General features: G+C 51.7%; 1 protein-coding gene across 8 annotated transcripts in view; it reads left to right on the top strand.

The window, feature by feature from the left end:
- LOC309655496 (B2 bradykinin receptor-like) overlaps positions 1–15,856 on the top strand; it is a 73,861-nt gene that overhangs the window by 24,141 nt on the left and 33,864 nt on the right. For 3 of the 8 annotated variants that reach the window (XM_082450760.1, XM_082450761.1, XM_082450762.1), the window contains one exon: positions 9,526–9,642. In XM_082450760.1, the coding sequence (XP_082306886.1) occupies positions 9,593–9,642 (50 nt within the window). In that variant the 5' untranslated portion in view covers positions 9,526–9,592. Of the gene's footprint in view, positions 1–9,525; positions 9,643–12,857; positions 14,986–15,856 lie in introns of those variants that run through there. The other 5 variants (XM_082450759.1, XM_082450758.1, XM_082450756.1 and 2 more) reach the window with 3 other exon arrangements.

Below are 15,856 nucleotides of genomic sequence, written 5' to 3'. Positions count from 1 at the left end.
TGTATATATGTCCATGCCACTCTCTCACTTTGTCACAGCTTACCCTTCCCCACCCCCATATCCTCAAGTCCATTCTCTAGTAGGTCTGTGTCTTTATTCCCATCTTATCACTAGGTTCTTCATGACCTTTTTTTTTTTTCCTTAAATTCCATATATATGTGTTAGCATACTGTATTTGTTTTTCTCTTTCTGACATACTTCACTCTGTATGACAGACTCTAACTCCATCCACCTCACTACAAATAACTCAATTTCGTTTCTTTTTATGGCTGAGTAATATGCCATTGTATATGTGTGCCACATCTTCTTTATCCATTCATCCGATGATGGACACTTAGGTTGCTTCCATGTCCTGGCTATTGTAAATAGAGCTGTAATGAACATTTTGGTACATGACTTTTTGAATTATGGTTTTCTCAGGGTATATGCCCAGTAGTGGGATTGCTGGGTCATATGGTAATTCTATTTTTAGTGTTTTAAGAAACCTCCATACTGTTCTCCATAGTGGCTGTATCAATTTACATTCCCACCAACAGTGCAAGAGTGTTCCCTTTTCTCCACACCCTCTCCAGCATTTATTGTTTGCACATTATAAATTATTTACATGTTTGTAACAGAAACCCCAGAACATACAGGAAAGTGGGAAGAGAACATCATTCTTTAAAAACATTTTTAATTGGAGTATAGTTGATTTACAATATTGTGCTAGTTTCTGGTGTACAACAAAGTGATTCAGTTATATATATATATATATATATATATATATATATATATATATATATATGTATGTATATTCTTTTTCAGATTATTTTCCATTATAGTTTATTATAAGATATTGAATATCTGTGCTATACAACAGGACTTTGTTTATCTATTTTATATATAGTAGTGTGTATCTGTTAATCCCAAACTCCTAATTTATCCCTCTCCCACTTCCCCTTTGGTAACCATGAGTTTGTTTTCTATGTCTGTGAATCTGTTTCTGTTTTGTAAATAAGTTCATTTGTATAATTTTTTAGATTCCACATAAAGGTGATATCGTATGATATTTGTCTTTCTCTGACTTCACTTAGTATGATCATCTCTAGGTCCGTCCATTTTGCTGCAAATGGCATTATTTCATTCTTTTTGGTGGCTAATATTCCATTGTATATATATACCACATCTTCTTTATCCATTCATCTGTCGATGGTCATTTAGGTTGCTTCCATGTCTTGGCTATTGCAAATAGTGCTGCTATGAACATTGGGGTGCATGGATCTTTCTGGATTAGAATTTTCTCCGGATATGTGCCCAGAAGTGGGATTGCTGGATCATATGGTAACTCTACTTTTAGTTTTTTAAGGAACCTCCATACTGTCGTCCATAGTGGCTGCACCAACTTACATTCCCACCAACGGTGTAGGAGGGTTCCCTTTTCTCCACATCTTCTCCAGCGTGTATTATGTGTAGTCTTTTTGATGACGGTCATTCTGACTGTGTGAGGTGATACCTCATTGTAGTTTTGATTTGCATTTCTCTAATGATGAGTGATGTTGAGCATCTTTTCATGTGCCTATTGACCATCTGTAGGTCTTCTTTAGAGAAATGTCTATTTAGGTCTTCCGCCCATTTTTTGATTGAGTTGTTTGTTTTTTGTTATTGAGTTGTATGAGCTGTTTATATATTTTGGAGATTAAGCCCTGTCGGTCACATTGTTTTGTACATATTTTCTCCCAGAAGGACATCTTACTAATCACACAAAGGCAGCAGCTCGTAACGTTTTGGTGTGTGCCCTCACCATCCCTTTGCATGGGCTGTGGGTATGAGTTTGGGTTTTTGAACATGTTCACAATCAGACATTAGCACACAGCCCTGTCTTCTACATGGGATGGGAGCAGCTGTAGGATGATAAAAACAAAACAAAACAAAACACAAAAACAAACAAACAAACAAAACACAGGGGGCTTAGATACCATAATTCCAGGACCTGGGTTCAAGGTTGAGCTCTGCCACTAACTTGCTGTGTGTCCTGGGATAATGTCCACCATCTCTGGGCCTCCGTGTCCACTTATATAACAGGGGCCTGATGAAATAGTGTCCAAGAGCCCTTCCCACCCTAATATTCCAGGACCCTGCCATGTTAACCCAGGAAGGGTTTCCAGAGCAGGAGAAGGAAGGAGGAATATGCTGGGTATAGGAACCCATGCTTCCATTAAGACGGCCACTTGGGCTCTGTCCCCAGTGGCCCCAGACCTGTGAGTGTGTCCCAACCCCTGGTCACCTCTGGCCTGGAAGAGACCCCTAAAAGGTCACTCCAGGAGGAGACAGGCCAGGCCGTGGCTCTTTCTGCAGGCTGGCATTTACTCGCTGTGTGGCTTTAGGCATCTCCTCACCACTCTGAGCCTCAGTTTCCCCCTTTGTCATGAGGGGTTGGAGGCAGACTGAACATTTTCTTTTTAAGTAGAACTCTTTTTTCCAATAAAATTGTTTGCAGAAACCTAATGCAGAGCAGAGAGGAAGGAAACCCTGACATGTATAGAGCATTTAAAGCGTGTCAGGCTTTGTTCTAAGCATTTATATTTATTAACCTCCCTATCCTCACGGCAGCCCCACAAAGTGGGTGCTCTTAGCTTCCCATTTGACAGATGAAGAAGCTGAGGCCCTGAGGGGTTGGGCTGCTTGTCCAAGGTTATACACAGCTAGTAAGTGTTGAAATTGGGATTCTGAGCTGGTTGTATCTCAGTCATGAAACCCCAGGTCCCTTGTCTTTCCAACCCCTTAGGAACATCTCGAGGCACCCAACCCATGCTCTTACACACACACACACACACACACTGTGACTTGCCCTCTGCAGTGCCAATCAAGGTCCAAACCACAAGTGACTGGCGAGATTCAGACACTGAGCTTTCCTGCCTCCAAAACCCACATTACCAAAAGATCCCAGGGACCGAGTCCCACGGGCTGCCAATTTCTAGCCCTGTGCGAATCCCCCTGCCACCTCCACACGGCCAGCTGAGCCCTCGTCTGAGCTGCCCGCCTGCAGCTGCCTGCACAAAACTTCTTCCCTTGAGGAATGAAGTCACAGTGCCCCCTCCAGGCCAGGGACAGCCAAGCCTGCAAGCCCACTTAATCCCTCAACTATTCCGGGGGTGGGGGGGGGCCTTGCACCAGGAACTTGGACAAGGGGGAGAGGCTTTCTGATGCAAGAAAAATGCCTTGGGGTTTGGATTCAGGCAGACCTGGGTTTGAATCCTGGCCCTGCCTCTGGCTAGCTTTGTGAGCTTGAACTATCTCAGGTTACTTAGCTAAACCTCTGCCTTCTTGTCTGGTATATGAGAATAATGATGTATCAACCACACAGTACAGTCTTGAGGATGTAGCAGGCAGGGCACACAGTAAGTTCTTCCATTTCCCTTTGCCTCTACCCTGCAGATGTGTCTGCTGGGGAGAAAAAGAAAAGTAAGGCTAGCCCTGCCCTCTATCAGGTCAGTCAATGATCATGTATTGAGTACCTAATAGGCATCGGGCACTGAACAGAGAAAAGAAGCAGCAGCATAAGCATCTCTGATAGATCTGCTCTAAATGAATGTCATGGAGAAGGAGGAGGGGGAAGAGAAGGAAGAGAACTCCACTGCTCAAGGACGTTCAACAGAGAAAAAGAGCCAGTGGGAGAAATGTATTAACGGATTTATTGCGAGGAATAGGATTACTTAATTGCAGGGCTGGCTAGGCAGGTCCAGAATCCATCGGTAAGGTGATCAGGAGGGGCAGGCCAGAACTCTTGGACATGCACTGAAGTTGCTGTTCCCAAGTGGAATTTCTTCTTCTGGGAAACCTCAGTTCCGCTCTTAAGGCCTTTCAACTGAGTAAGTCAGGCCCACCCAGATACTGGAGGATAATCTCCCCTACTTCAAGTCTGATGAGGGACTTCAATAACATCTACAAAATGCCTTTACAGCAACACCTAGACCAGTATTAGATTGAATAACTGGGGGCTGTAGCCTAGACCTGTTGACACATAAAGCCAACCATCGCAGGGCACTTAAGGAGGAGTTTCCGTGGAACGGTTGGTGGCTCAGCTGGTCTCACCTTCAGGCAGAGGGCCGAGAAGGGCACTCAGGCAGAAGGGGCAACCCCAGCAAAGGCAGAGGTGGTGGGAACGTAAGAAATATCCTTGGGATCATCCTGATCGAGACCCATGGAAATACATTACATACGAAGGGATCGGAATCGAGGAATGGTTTCATAAACCACAATAAACCAATACAATGCATTCTTTTAAAGGCATCCTTATGACGACAATGGAACAACATGGGAAAATCCCCTTGATGCGATATTCTATGTAAAACCACAGGAGATGAAAAGCTGGTTGAGTGTGGATATAAAAAGAGCTGTTTGGGGATAGAACGCTGAGAGAGTCTAGTATTTTTCTTTTCTTTAAATATTTATTTGGCCGCACGGGATCTTAGTTGCAGCAGGCAGGCTCCTTAGTTGTGGCACGCGAACTCTTAGTTGCAGCATGTGGGATCTAGTTCCCTGACCAGGGATCAAACCCAGGGCCCCTGCACTGGGAACGTGGAGTCTTATCCACTGCACCACCAGGGAAGACCCAAGATTCTAGTATTTTTAAAGGCTCTTTACTGTGGTCATATTATCTTTTAAGACAAAAAGGGAGATGTTAGAAACGAAGACCCAACACAGCCAAAAATAATAAATAAATAAATAAATAAAAAGGTAGATGTTATTTTTTTTAAGGGGAAGGATTGGTATTAGGATATCAGACAAAGTTGCTCATTCTTTAAAACTACAGAGCCCGAGGTGAGGAAAACAGGATGTGCTGAATAGAACAAGCTAAACAGTAAGAAACAGGAAACAGACGAAGACCAGCAGGAGCCCCGGGGTCTGCGAGGCTGAGCAGTCAGGGAGGCACGGCCCGTCCTCGGCTGCAGAAAGCAGGTGGGGAGAGGGGCTCCGCTTCTCACGGCTCCCCCCGCTTCCCGCCACCCCACCTCCACCCCCGTAAGTGTTTCCAAAACATTCCAGGCCCACAAAGTGTCCAAACGCAAGAAGGGCACACATGGGCGTCTAAGATTGAAGGGATCTTCTGATTCAGCTCTTTAGGTGTTTCCTGGAACCGAGGATGAATTCCCAGAACCCCGTCCTTCCCCCACAGACAGCTCTGACCTTTTCTCAGGGAAAAGGAGAAAAAGCCCCTTGGAAACTGTACTCAGGCCGCACTTCTCCCTACAGACAGCGTCCTTACTCAGCGATCACATAAAGCAGATTTTAGAGGAAAACATTTATTCCGGGGAGAAGTCCGGGAAAGGGCTCTGAGCTGAGATTCGGGAGACCTTGGTTCTTTCTGGCTCTGGCCTTGACTCCAGTTTGCTGGGTGGTCTGAGAGATTTTACATACTTATGGAGTAAATGTTTTCCAAGAGACTGATGTGCAAAACACAGCAGCAGGCACGGCAGAGGGTGGAAAGACGAGCAAAGCAGGTGTATTTAATATAACGGGACCGGAGCACACATGCATCCACACACAGACACACACACAAGGCTATCACTGTGAGAGGGGAATGCAAAAGGCAAAAGGGGACCGCCCTCCCGACAGGAGAGAACTGTGCGGTCTCAAGGGTTCCCCTGGATCAGCAGGCTGGTGATGTCCCAGCGACACGCTCGTCTCTCCATCCAGCTGTGGAACTGTGTCTGCAAACCGCAGCTGGGCTGTGGGTGGGAGAGCAGGCCACGTGGGGGGGCTCCTGCAGCAGCCGGGCCCCCCTGAGGAGCGGGGGTGAAGCAGCGCCCATCCTGGACACGTTCACCACGTGCTTCGTGCATTGGACGTGTATTCACTCATCTACTCCTCACAGCGCCCTAGGTAGTGAGGGCTCTTTTTATACTAACCCCCATTTTACAGTTGAGAAAAACGAGGCACCACGAGGTTAAATAATGACCCGATAGAGGGGGACCCAATTCCAGGTCTTTACTTCTTTAATAGCGACTCACTTCTGAACTGGTAACTCCATATCACCAACTTAAATGGAAAATGAGTACCATTTGTCACCAAAACAAAGCCTGTAAAAATAAATACAATGGACCATAAACAATCTGGTTAAAGTCTGGCTTAGATTTGGGGGCCAGCCCAGGCACCAGGCCTGCTGTCTTTGTTGAAAGGTGGGTTATAAACACCAGAGAGGTGCTGAGGACACTTTCTCCAGGGCTAACCCAGAGGAGTGGCTCAACAATTCGAGGTTATTTACCATCCAGCCCACAACCCTCGCTTTGGGAAACACCTCCTATCTCCCACACGCCGCCACAAAACACGGGGCACGAGTTGGCTACGAGTATCAGGGGCTCCATACAAGGCAAATCCTGGCCCTTGAGAAAGTGACGCTGTGTGTCCTGGGGTGGCCACGGCCGCAGAGCCCTCAGACATGGATTCTTGGGGAACCAGAGTAGACTCCCTCTGAGACTAAAATGGAAATACTCTCCGCAGCACCAAGAGCCAGTGTTTATGTGATTCAACCAAAGGAAATACTTCTAAAGTAAGTCTTCTTGGACCAGTTTCTGAGGGAGAATGTTGGATGTTTCTTCTAAAGCATCAGTTTGGAAAACAAGGGGAAAGCCCAGCTGCGGAGTCATTGGCCCAGAACCCCGACCCAGACAGGAGGATCGGAGTGGGGGGGAGGGGGCACGGGTCCACCCCCCGCCCCACCCCCGCTCCCACCCCCAGTTGTGTCGATGAGGACACCGAGGCCCCGGGGGCGGAAGGGACTCCCTCCAATGACACCCAGAGTACCGCACATCTGATCACCACCACCCGCAGCGGGATGTGCCCGCCACACCACGCCCGCGCCCTCCCCCCAGCAGTCCCGTAAATAGTTCTCTGCCATCTGAGTTTATAATCCCAAGATATACGAGTCGGGGTCCAGTAGGAAAGAGAGGGCACATTTAAACCAGCTCATACTGGTTAGCGGAAGGGAATTTTACCAGAGGGTCTCTTTACTGCGTGTAGACAGCACGTGGGCACCCTGCCCGGGCCTCAGAGCTGGAGCAGCAGAGGCCTCGGCAGACGGCCCGCTCCCCCCTCCCTCCGGGCCTGAGGCCTGAGCAGCAGGGGGAGGTGACACGTACCAGAATCCCTGGACGGCGAGTTGGAAAGGGCCCCGATAGGAGCTGCGTGCGAGTCGGGCCAGGCCCAGCCAGCCCCTGGAGGCCCCCAGAGGAGGGAGCTGGGAGCCGGCACCACATCTTCATCCTCCTCCTTCCCTCAGCCCCCTGCTGGCGCCCCCATGGGAAGCCGGATGGCAGCCGTCTCAGCCCCAGGGAGTGGTCCCCGCGCCCCCGGGACAGGGCTGGGGAGAAGCAGGGGGCGATGCACGCCCCCACACCTGGAGCATCCAGAGCAGATGCAGAGGAACTAGAGTCGCCTCAGACTCCTACCTTCCCCCTGGTCCCCAGACCGCCTGCTCTCCGGACATCGGAAAGAGAAAAGCCCTCAACGTTGTTCTGAACAGGAGAGCAATGTTGACAGTCGTTAGCAAACAATTAGGGTCCAGCTGGGCTGATCCTGCCAGATCTGGGGACACCTGACCGTGCGGCCCCATAACAGAGGGCAGTGAGGGACGGCTGCCACCTCCCCAGGGTGACCGAGCTGGGAGACCCTGGCTTAGCTATGCGCCTGTCACTGTCTTAGTGGAAATGGTGACCTCAGCAGGCAGGCTGAGGTCCCTCGGCTGGACAGAGAGCCCCATGGGGGCAGGGGAAGCTCGGCTTCACTCTTCCCCACCAAATCTCCAGCACCAGAAAAACACTCAATAATTGCTCTTGAGGAATGAATGATCTGAACACATGACCTCTGACCCCCAGCTGAATTTTCTTTCCATGGGCCCAGCAGAGGCCCTCAGGAAAAGCATGCTACTAGGTCTTTCTTCCCTTCCCCTAACCCCCCTCCCTCGAAAAATCAAAAGGACTTGCTGTGCATTGCATCTCTTGCAAGTTCTAAATCCTGACCTCAGCTCAGCTTGGGGGTTTGGGGAAACCTTTTCTGGGTGTTAGCTGAAGATCTTTGGCTTTATTTCCTGCTTACCAACCCAGTCTTTTTTTTTTTTTCCTAATGTGTTCAAATTTCCAGAATTGTCTGCTAACTGATCTCCACCTCCCACAGCTGCATTGGGAGAGCTGGGCTTCTGGAAGCCGGGTGCACAGGGTCTGCACAGACTCCGCTAGCTGAGAAGCTGCTGAAACCTAGGGCAGGGCAGATCCGCGGCTAAACACACGCACACACGCACACACACACGCATGCAAGCGCCCAGCTTTTCACACCCTTCCCAGACAGCAGCCAGAGGTCACGTGGGATACTGGTCCGAGCTCCAGGTCTGGCACCAGGAGGGTTGAAGTCCCACCTCCACCTCTTGCCAGCAATGGCACTTGGATAAGTCACCCCACCTCTTTGCACCTCGTTTCTTCCTCTGCAAGGCAAGCGTACAGCCAATGCCTACCTCCCTGGATGAGAGTGCAGTTGAACTTGAAGAGGGAGAGGGAGGTTGCGTCAGTGCAAGCCCCACGGGGCAGAGAGGCCATCGCTTTTCCCCGGGGCTCAGGTGAGGACCCGGCTCAGAACTTGAGAGCACGTTGCAGCACTGACCACAGCTGTGGACTGGAAACACTCCTCTGTATTTGTCTATTAGGCTCGAAGGCCCTGGAGATCCTGTGTCTAATTCATCTCCATTGCATCAGGGCGAGCCTGTCCTCCAGCCCAGCCCCCTCCCCTGAGCTCCAGACCCACGTGCAAGTCTCTAAGCACTTCAAACTTAACAGGTTCAAGTCTAAACACATGATCCTGTATCTCCAAGTTAGCCCTTCCCGTTCATCCCCTTCATAGGAGACGGCAGCACCGGGACGGGGGTGACAGCATCCTTGATCCCTTCCTTACCCTCATCTCCAAGCTCTCCATGTCCAATTTTGCTCCAGACATGTCAGTGTTCCTCCCTAAACACCTCTGGAATCGATCCTCTACAGTCTCCATCATCCCGTGCCTAGAAAAACGGGCAGGAACTGCCCCTGGCCCCCTCACAATCCAGCCACCAGGGCCTAACGCACATCCGCACCCAGCGCCTTCCTGCCCCAGGGCCTTTGCACCTGCTGTTCCTTCTGCCCAGACATCCTCCACCACCATCCTTTCACCCAGCTTACTGCTGCTCACCCTCGGGTCTCCTAATAAATGTCCACTCAGCCCCTGCCCATGACTGGTTTAGAACCCCATATTCCACACTGTCATGGGACCTTGCATTTTATTTCACAGCATTTATGTCACTTTTCAGTAACTTAGTGACTGAGTCATGTCTGGCTTCTCCATGAGACCATAAGCCCCCGGAGGACAGACGCTGCGCCTGTTCTCACATTACGTCCTGGCACCCAGTGTGTGATGGACGCTTAATAAATACCTGTTAAGTGAAGGCCTCCATTTCTCTTCCCTAGTGGAGAATGCGTGTGTTTTATGGTCCCCAGTCCCACCACCTAACTGTCTTTTCTCCTCCAGTCAGCCTGGGCCGGCCGTTACTCACGTCCCCCTCTGAGTCCAAGTGTTCTCTGCCTGGAAGAGATCAATGATCCAGTCTGTTCATGAGGACGCCGTGCCCACCACTGCCTCTTTCAGGTGAGTCAAAGGGATTCCTCGATTTACTCTTTATGGGGCAGAGGGGAGGGGACAAGCTGGAGAACACCTGGGAGAGCACGCCCCTCCTCTCCGGGACAACACGTGAAGCAACAGGCAATGTTAAACCCAAAGACAAAAGTCCTCAAGGGCTGGTGAGGCTGGTGTCCCAATCCCCAAAGGCCTGTCGGGGGCAGAGGGAGTGGATTGCTCTCTTTGAGGGAGGGGTGTGCAAGAGGAGAAGCACACTTTACAGGTGGTCACGTGCGAAGGACCCCAGGTGAACGCGGAAAGAAAGAGATTGAAATTCTGAAGTCAACACAAGAAATCAGACAGAGATGTGCCATGTCTCCAATGGAGACGGGACGTCTCCAGCACACGGTTGACCACTGGGGAAGGTCTGAACACTCTAAAGAGAGAATGTGGGGGGAATTGATCCCGAGTGGAAGCAGAGGAAAGGGAGGGTCAGTCCTGAGGGGGGCAGTGTTAGGAAGACAAAGGGGAGCTGGGCCCAGCCTGGCCTCTAGGTCCTGTGTCAGGTGTGACCTACTGTGGACATGACCAGATGGCCATCTCAGCTGGGGCCATGGAACACGGGCCCTATAACTCCCAGTCAAGCACTCCCCAGGCCACCTTCTAACGATCCTGTGGCTTCTCAGAGCCAGGTATGGGCCAGGTGCCATCCCGTTGGCTAGGGACTACCTTGCAGGGGAAATTAACAAGCAGCATGTGGTGTGACACTTGAGTGTCTAGAGAGCTGGACCATGAGAGACAGCGCCCCAGGTCTGGGGCACTAAGGAAACAAGTTTTTTGTACCTGCAGAAATCGGGCCAAAGGCTGGACCAAGGGGACCGTGCAGGGGAGGTCTTACCTTCAGAGGTTCTGCAGAGAAGCCTGCCAGTTTCCATAGGTCAGGAATTTAGGGTCCAGTGGCGATGGCTTGTCTCTGTTCTGTGATGTCTGGGGCCTCAGCTGGAAGACTCACAGGCTGAGGGAACAGAATCTAACCGAAGGCTTCACTGGGGCCAGAGGATCCACGTCCAAGGTGGCAAGTCGGTTCCTCTCCATGGAGCCTCTCCATGTGGCTGCTTGAGCGTCCTCACAACGTGGCGGCTAGCCTCCCCTTGAGTAAGCAACCCAAGAGGCCAAGGAGGAAGCTGCAAAGCCTCTTATGCCTTAGTCTTGGATGTCACACACTGTCACTGCCGCCACGGGTGGGAAGCAAGTCACTGAGTCTGGCCACATCCACTGGAAGAGGAATTAGACTCCACCCTTTGAAAGGAGGAGTATCGAAGAATTGTGGACATATTAAAACCACCCTCCACTAGGAGGGCCTTTCCAGAGCGTATTTCCAATAGGGACAAAGCCTCACTTTCTCAGCGCCCACTGAAGACTGTCCTTATCCCCTTATTCAACTCCCCCCCCACTTACCACCTCCCAGCCAACACCTCGTCCACCTGCCAGAACACACGGGCGGCTTCCCCACTTCTGTGCCTCTGCTCAAGCTGCTCCTTCGGCCTGATCTGCCCTCCCTCCTTCTTGGTCCCTGTTGACATGCTCTTCATCCTCTGAGGCCCAGCTCCAGAGTTACCTCCAGCCTCCTCCCACCACATCTGTGTCCCTTGCCCCTCCTCCCACCCCTCGGCACTCATCGCGCACACTGGGTCGCGGGTGTTGGGAGCTCGGGCAGGGCAGGAGACGTGTGGTGTTCCCCTCTGGGTCCCTAGAGCCAAGGTGGAGCTCAGCACAGAGGAGATGCTCAAGAAACATTTAAAGATAAATTGCATCAATGAATGAGTTCATCACAGGTCCCCAGTCCAGCCCCTCAAAGCCAGCCAGCTGCTCCAGGACTTTTTCTGGGAAATCCCAGAGACAATCAGCAGATTCTTTCCCATAATCTATTGCTCAGCTCCTCCCCCACGAGCCTACCCAACAATCAATTGCCCAGGAAGAGCCCCTCCACCTCCACCTTCCTTCCTCCACCCCACGGAGCACTAGGAAAGTGCCCAATTAGTCCTGCCCTTTGCATTGTGCTTTTAGTTTTCCAACGTGTCTTCATACCTACTCTTTGACTTAAACCTTGCAAGAGCCACGCAAGGCAAGCCAGGGAGAGAGCAAGACTCTACGACAATAAGGTGGAAGATCAGAAAGGTCAAGCAATTTACCCAAGACAACACAGCTAGGGTTGGAGCCAATGTCTATCAAAACCCTATGCCTCTTTGCTGAAGTTGGAGAGGAACTTCCAGAAAGTGAACGGCCCCCTGGTCTGAGTCTCACTGCTGGTCTGAGTCTCAGAGTGAAAGAGGAGCCAGTGGGTTAATGATGAAATCCCCAATATAAGAGCAAGAATCTGCCAACAGTGGTGCTGGAGTTTGACATTGGTTATTTTAATAAGTTCACAAAAAACAGGTAATTATTCATGTTTATTGAATCAAGTGCAGTGCTTGGGGCTTTCTGCACCTTGTCTCAGGTCCCCACCACAACCCTGAGAAGATTTTGTTATTCCCATTTTACAAGGTAGAACATTAAGGTTCAGAGAGGTTAATTAACTTACCCAAGGTCACACAGCTAATGAATGAGCCAGGACTGAACCCAGAGGACTGTCTGGCTCCAAAGCCCCTTCCCCTTCCTTTTTATCAAGCAACCTCTGCTCATCATCAATGCTACACTGATGGAAGTTACGGAAGCATGATGCTGCCCTCTGCCAGAAGGAGACAGGGAGTGGGCAGATGGACCGTGGTCTCCGAGCCAGGTTGGACTCTCCCTGTCTGACATGATATCACCTTTCTCTTCTAATAAACTGCTCACCCATGGCCAGGCCACAAGAGGCTGAAAGAGACCAGTGCCCTTGTGGGGGGGGGGGGGGACCTGTGATAAGGAAGGAATGTGCTGTGTATCCTACCATCATGGAAGCTTCGAGGAGGTCCAGGGTCTAACACTCACGCTTGTTAGTCTGGGTGACGGATGCTGGTCAAGTACACATTCGCCTCCAGGCGAAGAACAGGAGCTCTCAGTTTACGTCCAAGGAGCAGAGGCGCCTTTCTAAGACCCTGGGCACACAGGTGTGCCTGAAGTGCCTCTGAACACCGCGCAGAAAGGGCCTGAGTTTCACCCCTGACTTTGCCTTCTGGAAGCATCCCCCTCTCCTTCTGCATCAGTCGTTTCTCCTTCCTCTTGTGACCCTGAGGTGTAACTGCCTCTTTTCCACTTTCTTGCAGCGCCAAAATGTTCAACATCACCTCGCAGGTCCCTGAGCCTGCTCTCGCCGGGACCCCTCCGCAGAGCAGCGGCTGCGTCCACTCCGACTGGTGGAGCTGGCTGAACACCACCCAGTCCCCGCTCCTCTGGGTCCTCTTCATACTGGCAGCTCTCGAGAACGTCTTCGTCCTCAGCGTCTTCTGCTTGCACAAGAGCCGCTGCACGGTGGCGGAGGTCTACCTGGGCAATCTGGCCGCGGCCGACCTGCTCTTGGCCTGCGGGCTGCCCTTCTGGGCCATCACCATCGCCAACAACTTCGACTGGCTCTTTGGGGAGGTCCTCTGCCGCGTGGTGAACGCCGCGCTCTACATGAATCTCTACAGCAGCATCAGCTTCCTCATGCTGGTCAGCATCGACCGCTACCTGGCCCTGGTGAAGACCATGTCCATGGGCCGGATGCGCAGCGTGCGCTGGGCCAGACTCTACAGCCTGGTGATCTGGGGCTGCACGCTGCTCCTGAGCTTGCCCATGCTGGTGTTCCGGACCATGCGGGAGTACGGGGCCGAGGGCCACAACGTCACCGCCTGCATCATCATCTACCCGTCCCGCAGCTGGGAGGTCTTCACCAACACCCTCCTGAACTCCGTGGGCTTCCTGCTGCCCCTCGGCGTCATCACCTTCTGCACCGTGCAGATCCTGCGCATGCTGCGCAACAACGAGATGCAGAAGTTCAAGGAGATCCAGACGGAGAGGAAAGCCACCGTGCTGGTCCTGGCCGTGCTGCTACTGTTCGTCGTCTGCTGGCTGCCCTTCCAGATCAGCACCTTCCTGGACACGCTGCAGCGCCTCGACGTCCTCTCCGGCTGCTGGGACGAGCACGTGATCGACGTCTTCACGCAGATCGCGTCCTACGTGGCCTATAGCAACAGCTGCCTCAACCCGCTGGTGTACGTGATCGTGGGCAAGAGCTTCCGCAAGAAGTCGCGGGAGGTGTACGGGCGGCTGTGCCGGCAGGCGGGCTGCGGTTCGGAGCCCAGCCAGATGGAGAACTCCATGGGCACGCTGCGGACCTCCATCTCAGTGGAACGCCAGATTCACAAACTGTCGTAGTGGGTGGGAACCAGCCAGTGAGCAGATGTCACCAGGGCTACTAACGTGGGTGACGACTGTTGGACAGTGGTTCTCAGGATGTGCCCCAGGAGGAATGGAAGGAATCCCAAGTGTGACCTCGGGCAGTGAGTCGGTGTCTCCAGTAAATTCCTGCCCGGCTCAAGTTGCAGATAACAAGGCTGTGAGGTTGCAGTGATCTGGTACACAGCCAAGGGCTCCAGAAACACAAGAGTATTATTGTTCTTATTTGCTGCCACCCCTAGACCAGTCTGCTGCTTCCCAGGAGTGGAGGGAGCCTGGGGGCAGGGACAGGAGTGATCGAGCTTCCCTCCCATGTGGTGTCCCACCTTGCCCCAGCATGACAGCTCAGATCTCCAGAAATGCCACCCAGCTTTGGTGCAGCTGCTGAGTGCCCGCGCAGGGCTCAGCTGAAGTTTTGCCTTGGGTTTCTTTAATCCACTCAGCTAGGACCCTGGAGGATGATTTCTCAGGTTAATGAAGGTTAAACTCTGAGAGATCCATGGTGTGAACCCGGAGACCAGGATTCTTTCATTCCCCTCATGGAAAGACAAATGGTCTGTGCCAAAGAAGAACCCAATAAGCACTTATCCAGCACTTGCTGTATATGCAGCCTTGAGCACTGTGGGTAAGAGAAGAAAAAGAAAGTACAGTCTCGGTCTTGAAGGAACTCGCAGACTCACGTGGGGATAAGTCAGCACCTGCAGCCACCAGAAGGCTGTTCTAGACACGGTCAAGCAAGGCACTGTGGGCGGGGCAGAGCAGAGGGGTGAGGAGAGGCCGCCCCAGCTCAGCCTATAACTAGTTGCACGTAGCTGTGTCCCTGCCTCGGTTTCCTCCTCTGTAACACGAGGCTGTTGGGGGATTAAAGGAGCTAACAGGCATAAAAGTACTTTGACAAATGAAAGGTGCTATGTAAATGTGAGGCATTATTACGCCCACAGAACAGGAATAAATTTATTATAAGGAGAAAAACACAGGTTCAGCAAAAGGTCCGTAGAGGAGAATCGGTAGCTAATGGTGGTGCTCAATATGTTAGCTCCCTTCCACCACCTGTCCTTCCCATCAACGTGCACACACACACACACACACACACACACACACACACACGCGAGCGCGCGCGCACACACAAGCATTTTCAGGGAAGGTCACCCCTTCAGTGGAGGTGGGAGAACGCCCTCCCCAACCAGGCTCTGGCAGATCATTTGCCCAAAGAAGCATCTGCAGAGGGGTCCGCGGCTCCGCCTCCTGTGGGCGGGGCAGGGGCGGGTCGTTGTGCCGAGGGGCGGGGTGGGCAGTGATGGGCGGGGCGGAAAGCCGGTACCAGGTGTCAGACAGGAGGAAGCTGGACCAGCATCCTTGGCCAGAGGCTTAAGAGACAGCCCTAGCCCCAAGCCCGAGGTCCTCCAGGGGGAATTCGTTTCTTCTCTTTCTACACGTTTTATAATCTGCCTTCTGTGGCCGGCCCACGTGGAGATAACGGAGAACGCACCACCCAGGCGCCGACATCAAGCCCTCAGAGTCAAGGCAGGGAGGGACGCTCAGTAGCAATGGACTTCGGGACGTGTAATGCAGGCAGCGCCCTGGAAGCACTCACTCGATCAGTAAATGGGTGATTTGTTAGCGGGCTCTCCCTGGGGAGGATAGAACCTGGGGGACCGGAGGATTTAGATGGCAAAGAGCCCATAAATACTGCCCAATCCAGCTCTGGCTTTTAAAAGAAAAAGAGTCACAGAAGATTTCTTCCCCATCCCAGCCTTTGTTTTCTGCCACGCATACCCCTCTGCCCAAATAAACATACACACGTCTAGCTGGAGAAAGAAAACAGAGGAAATAAGAAACAAGAACCATTTAGCATTAGAACGAAGTAGGAACCATTTAGTATTAGAAT

Source organism: Balaenoptera physalus, assembly GCF_965194825.1.
Source record: "Balaenoptera physalus genome assembly, chromosome: 2".
Taxonomy (NCBI): Eukaryota; Metazoa; Chordata; class Mammalia; order Artiodactyla; family Balaenopteridae; genus Balaenoptera; species Balaenoptera physalus.
This window is presented reverse-complemented; position numbering and strand designations above follow the sequence as displayed.